The sequence below is a fragment of the Primulina eburnea genome, chromosome 6, assembly GCF_022965805.1.
Source record: "Primulina eburnea isolate SZY01 chromosome 6, ASM2296580v1, whole genome shotgun sequence".
In the NCBI taxonomy this organism is placed as follows: Eukaryota; Viridiplantae; Streptophyta; class Magnoliopsida; order Lamiales; family Gesneriaceae; genus Primulina; species Primulina eburnea.
Window position 1 is genome coordinate 33,740,604 of NC_133106.1, and position 6,479 is coordinate 33,747,082.

The window sequence follows — 6,479 nt, forward strand, 5'->3', positions numbered from 1 at the left end:
ATTACCCAATAACCGGTAACCAACAACATCAACAATAATCAACACGCTTAATATCAAATCACCAATTCTCAGTTATTTATTATTGTTCAACACAATAATATTCATCAATACTAAACCATAACAATAAATTTTTGTACGTCAACTAGTACCAACAAGTACCTGATAATTAATATATATAAAATATGTCTATTTATTCGATCTCGAGGCTTAAGATGTGTAATGCCCGAGACTTAATGATTGTAATAAGACGTTGATTAAAGGGCAGAATTAAGGTTGTAGGAGCTCACATGGAAAAGCCGAGCGTCGGTGCAAGACAAACAAGAATTTTGTACAGAACTCGTGGCGCCCGAGCGGTAGAAAGAGACCGCCCGAGCGCCAATGCACCATAAGTTGGGATTTCAGACAGAAAGTGTGGCGCCTGAGCGGTAGAAAACTACCGCCCGAGTGCCAATGGATAATAGGCCATGCATCCGAACAGAAAGTGCCGCGCTCGAGCGGTACTTTCTTACCGCCCGAGCGCGAGACGTGTTGCATGCGGGGTTTGCCATTTGCCTTGCTGCATGTCCATGTATATATATATACATGCACGAATTCTTCAGAATCAGAAAGGGGAGAATCGAGAAAGGTTCGGGAAAAGAATTGAATCCGAGGTTTGTGAGAAATCCGCCCGTCCGATTTTGAATCCGACTTCGGTACTGTGTTCCTATCGACGTAGGCTATAACTGGACGTAAGTTTTGCTGCGTTTTGATGTGTCTTCAAATTATGGTATTGTCAGAATCTGATATGATTCATATATGATGTTCTTGGTATGTTAGACATCGTATAATTGAAACCGGACTGAGGAACATATACCATATGAAATTGTTATGAATTTCGGAGTTGAATTGATATCCGAATTGAATTGTTATTGATTATAAGATGTTAGAAATGATATCTGACTGATATAATATGGCTGGATATATTGAGATTATGTCGTTATGTATTGAAACAGAATTTGATTAAATTCTGATTATATCCGGTATTAATTGAGTGGTGTATTGATACCGTACCCTCGATATTGTTATTGTCAGACTGAGTATTGACAGGCTTGGAGTTCGAGACTTCGACAGAGCCAGAATATCAGAAAGAAAGGTATAAATTAATGTTGTGTTGGGATTGCACAACTCGAGGAAGGTTTGACTCGAGTTTGCCTAAATCACATACTTAGTTTATTACATTGATTCTTGTAATTGATGAGATTGATGTTTGTTGTCTATTGATTTATAGCCGCTGCATGTATTGATTACTGAGTCGTTGAGTCATTGGCTGATTCGCCTAGTCACCGGCTGATTCGTCTGGTTATTGACTGATTCGTCTAAACTTAAGCTGATTCGCTTAAGCACCGGCTGATTCGTCTGGTTATTGACTGATTCGTCTAAACTTAAGCTGATTCGCCTAGTCACCGGCTGATTCGTCTGGTTATTGACTGATTCGTCTAAACTTAAGCTGATTCGCTTAATCACCGGCTGATTCGTCTGGTTATTGACTGATTCGTCTAAACTTAAGCTGATTCGCTTAAATACAGGCTGATTCGTCTGGTTATTGGCTGATTCGCCTAATTCTTGACTGATTCGTCAATTTTGCGGCTGATTCGCCCAGACATTGATATATGAATTATATCGATGCCGTTTAGGGATTGATTCATTCCTATCGACTGAGATTCGATATAATTATCTATATCCAAACATCGGGATCCCTAGGTTAGAATTGAGTCGAGTCTGAGACGACGCGTTGTTTGAGTCGAGTTTGAGTCTGAATGTGATTCATTGTTTGATATTGATTTATGTTTCTGATTTGATACCTGTTATGAATATTTGTTATATGCTTTTATATATGTTTTTATATGATTGCCTGTATACATTGTTTATACTGGGATTCATTCTCACCGGAGTTATCCGGCTGTTGTCTTGTTTTGTATGTGTGCATGACAACAGGTGGGGCTGGATCAGGGTCAAGAAGAGAATGAGAGAAGATTCAGCACTGAGATGTAGTTGAACCTAGTTGAATTCTTGTAGATAACACAAGATTTATATGTTCATGTTTAATATGTAATTTGAGTAAATTACATTACGTTTCCGCTTTGTATTTTAAAAAAATTTAGACCATGTTTTATAACTGATTAATTAGTCCCAATGATGATTAAGAACTTGATTAACGTTCGGGTCCCCACAAGATGTATCTAAATTACTCGACAATAATTATCAGATCATTGTCATCGTATCAACACAATCATAACAATATCAATATACGACATCAAATAGCTCAACAACAATTAATTCAACGAAATATACAACTCAATTATAAATCTTCATTAATTCATGATCTAAGCATCAATTACATCATCAACAATTAACTTCAAATAATATGTTATGTCAAAACATCCACTAAACTACAAATACTTCATATCAAAAGATAATATATACTTCGTAAACTCTGAATATATAATAAAAATTAATAGCAACTAAAAAACAACTGATCAGTTTCAATTCAATGATTAAAATCATTTTTATAATAAATTAAGAATAATTCCAAATAATAACCCAACTACAATTTTCTATTTTTCATTAAAATCATACAATTTCCAACAATATTTTCATTTTGGTATGATTTAACAAATTCTCATATTTATTTTAGAAACCGACGAATTTCAAACATCACCAGAAATATGAAATTTATATTTCAAATCGAAAACTTCGTGTACACGATTTCAAAATTGAAGTCGAGTCATCAATTGGATAAACAGATAAATAAAAAAATCAAAGAGAAAATCGAAACATTATTCTTTATTTGTTTCTTGCTCGTCTTCAGTCTGAGTGTGTAGGTGAAATTTGACACGAAATTTTATTTTTTAATATTATAATATATCATAACATAATATAATTTTTTTTTAATATTTTCTACATTGCTATATCTATTTGGATAATTCAAAAGATTAAATTTGTCAAAATTAAAAAACACGAAACTTATACTTCTTTGGGTTTTTTACTGTCATCTCCAAATTCAAATCACACGGAGTTCATATGATCAAATTTTGTTATTTCAACATCATTAATTATTTAATAATTATATATTACTAAATCAACAAATTATGATATTTAATTATATATTACATGTCAAATGATCAAAAAAAAAAAAAAAAAAAACACAAACTCATTTCCATTACACATATTGTTCTCGATAAATCCCCCAAGGATCTACCAAATAACGGTGGTTGCCCGTTCTTAGTTTGGCGTGTCATGTTTAGTTTCAAAATTTGCATCGTTGGAACTTGGAACATTCAGTCGTTAACAAAATATTATATTCATAAAAGATGCAAAGAAACAAGGCCTTGCGTTTTTAAGTTTCGACGTCGAGCGCTTTCACTTGTATCAATTCTATAGATTTCCAGTTAGGCTTAAAATTGGGTTGATTCATCATATACATAGCTCATGAAATACCTTACAACTCGTTGCCCTTCAGGCCAATACAACACAAGACTTGCCAGAGCGGGTAATTGGTGCCGTCAGACTTTGCCATCTCATCTGCTATTGTGCCGAATCTTGACTCAGTCGAGTCATTATCCGCGCCAACCACATGCGAAATGGACTCAAATTCAGTGGTTTGCTGGACTTTATTTTCTCTTTGAAAATTTCATTGAGTGAGAGAGAGAGATTTTTCTGAGCACAAGCATAAAATTCTAAACATATCTGTTATTACGTCAATAGCAGACATACCATAACTGACCACCATACATAGAAAAGGAAATTAGTAACACACAGGTATTCTCCTCATGTACGAGGTGAAACTCAATAGGAATCTTATTACATATACCATAGAACATGCCACCTAAATGTTGTTTACAAACTCGATCAATTCCTTTATGGAATCAGTGGAACTCGATGGGAAGCCACTCTCAAACGTGCCTTCTATTTTGACAGCTCGTTTATGGATTTCCTTGTCATCCATCAGGCTATCAATCCCTTGAATTATATCACTCTTTTTCACCATCTTTGTTAGATTTTCACCAGTTGCAACCATGATTCCTGTCTTCAAATAATCCACCACAAATTTTGCATTATAATACTGGTCGCCCCGAATTGGCCAGGCCAAGATCGGAACCCCTCGCCCAGTCGCCTCCACAGTTGAATTCCACCCACAATGTGATAAAAATCCACCAGTGGACGGATGACTCAATATCAGTAACTGAGGTGCCCAACCCTTTATTACTATCCCTCTGTTTCCAACCTTTTCATCCAATCCTTCAGGATAGAAGCCTTCATCCTTCTCATTTGAATCATGTTTCTCACCAAATACCGATGGAGGTAGTTTCGGTTTACCCGAACCCGGCTGGATCACCCATATAAATGGCCATTTCGAATCTCCCAATGCATCTGCTAATTGCCCATATTCCTCAATATCAGGTCCAACTTCACTGCCAAATGATATGTAAATGACTGATTTACTTGGCTTTGAGTCCAACCATTGGGTAACTTCATCCTCGGTATAGTTTGATTTCCGGTTCGATCTACTATCCCGGTCGTGAAACACTGTGCCGATTGATTTCCAGTATGTGTCCGGTAGCAACGGACCGACCCCGAACACCGGCTTGTTCACTTGATTCGATATGTAGTTGAGAAACGGACCTTCCAGTTCATGACATGTGTTGAGAAGCAAAGCTGCGGAATCATCTCCATCTTCCAACCAACGAGGAGCCTGACCCGGGTCACGTATGCCAAAGTCCGGACCATTCTCGCCGTGTATGAGCTCTTCAGGTGGCGGGCCTCCGAGACTCCGCCTTTTGGTGTCCGAATATTCAAGCACCACGCTATCGGGCAACCCGGTGAGCACCCGGGTCTCACCCGGTCTCATGTCGTGCGCTTGGGCTTTCCACGCAGCGTACTCCATTGCAGTGGAAGCAGCGCCGCAAGAAAAGAACGAGACGATGGGTATACTCTCCCTCAGAAAAATCTCCTTGCTCCAGCTCATCATCAGGTCCATCACCACGCAACTGGGTCTGGTCGGACCCGTAACCCTTTTATATCTCTCGGCAAGAAAACCCTCGATCCCCTTTCCCATCATCCGATTGCCGTGCTCGGGATCTGGAACTGGATCTCGACCGTTGGCGATTCTAGCCCCGTCACTTCCTGGCGGATGCAGAGGTGGTGGTTGTGAGTGCGACACATCGATCTGGAGCACTTCAATGGAGGGATTATTTTTGTGGAGGGTCAAAGGAACGGAGGAAGAAAGAAGGGAAGGAATAATCAAGATGACTTTAGATTCGCTACAAGAAGCGAGGCGCTTGCAGAGCTCCACCGAGGGGTTGAGATGGCCCTGCCCAAAAAAAGGCAGCACCAAAATATCAGTAGCTCCCATGGAAAGAGAGAGATATTCCTCCAGTAGCAGCGCTTGATATATGTAGGAGCAAAGAAAGCAGGACAAAGAAGACGACTCGTGTAAGTAAAGTTTTTGCTTAGGTTTCGAAGCTTTGACGAGTGAGTGGACTGAAATGTAGATACCTCATTTTATAGCACATAAGCAGACAGAATATCCACGCGAAAGTTCTCCACTATATAGTTCTTTTTTTTTGGTTTCAATTATGTGTCATTATATCGTGTGTGACACGTAGTATGTGCTCGTTACATGAAAAGTTACTAAAATATAATATGAAAAAGAAATTTATGTGTCGGTAATGATTTCGCCACGTGTAAGATTTGGATTCGAACGTTATTAAAAAATAGTGAAAAATGAATAGATTTTTAAATTAAAAAAATAATATAATTATAAAAAACAAAAACAAAAACAAAAACTATTTTTCGTTAATTTTTAAAAAAATTCTTAAATACAACGCATGTCGATTGATTCTTTTGGCTAATACTATCATATATTAAAATTTTAGATTGCGTTAGTCAAATGCAATGACATAATGCTTATCGTGTTTAATATGTTGATGTCGACAATCAACCTTAATATATAATTAATTCTTTAATTTTTGAGAAATTATATATTATTATTTTTTAACATGTGATAAAAAAGTATTTTTAAATCACATTGAATAAAATTAATGAGAAATATTTTTTAAACAAAAATTCAGTAATTTCGTCTAAATCTACCTTTACAAACAATTTTGTGACATGACACGTGTTTGACACATTTTGAATTATAACAATAATTGTTTCATATATATCTTTATTCAAATGGGTTGTTATTTTATCTACATAATCACTTCATAATATACACAACAACATATTATTTCGAAAGAAAATTGAAACATGTGATCATAAGTAAATTATGTATAAATCAGAAAAGTTATTGTATTAACATTTACTATGTGTATTCTAAAACAATGTCAACAAATTTTATAAGGTGTCTTCTAATAAGATGCGTACTTTCTTTTGAATTGGTTTAATCATTTTCATTACGAGATATTTTATACTATCATGTATCTGTGAACTTTTTAATA

The 6,479-nt window shown here is 36.3% G+C and overlaps 1 protein-coding gene across 1 annotated transcript; it reads right to left on the reverse strand.

Annotated features, from left to right (window-relative positions):
* Positions 1 to 3,711: 3,711 nt before the first annotated feature.
* On the reverse strand, positions 3,712 to 5,520 carry LOC140834518 (UDP-glucosyl transferase 73B2-like). Its single transcript, XM_073199453.1, has one exon. It carries the CDS (start codon positions 5,390 to 5,392, stop codon positions 3,866 to 3,868), a length of 1,527 nt encoding a protein of 508 aa, XP_073055554.1. The 5' UTR covers positions 5,393 to 5,520; the 3' UTR covers positions 3,712 to 3,865.
* Positions 5,521 to 6,479: the final 959 nt, after the last annotated feature.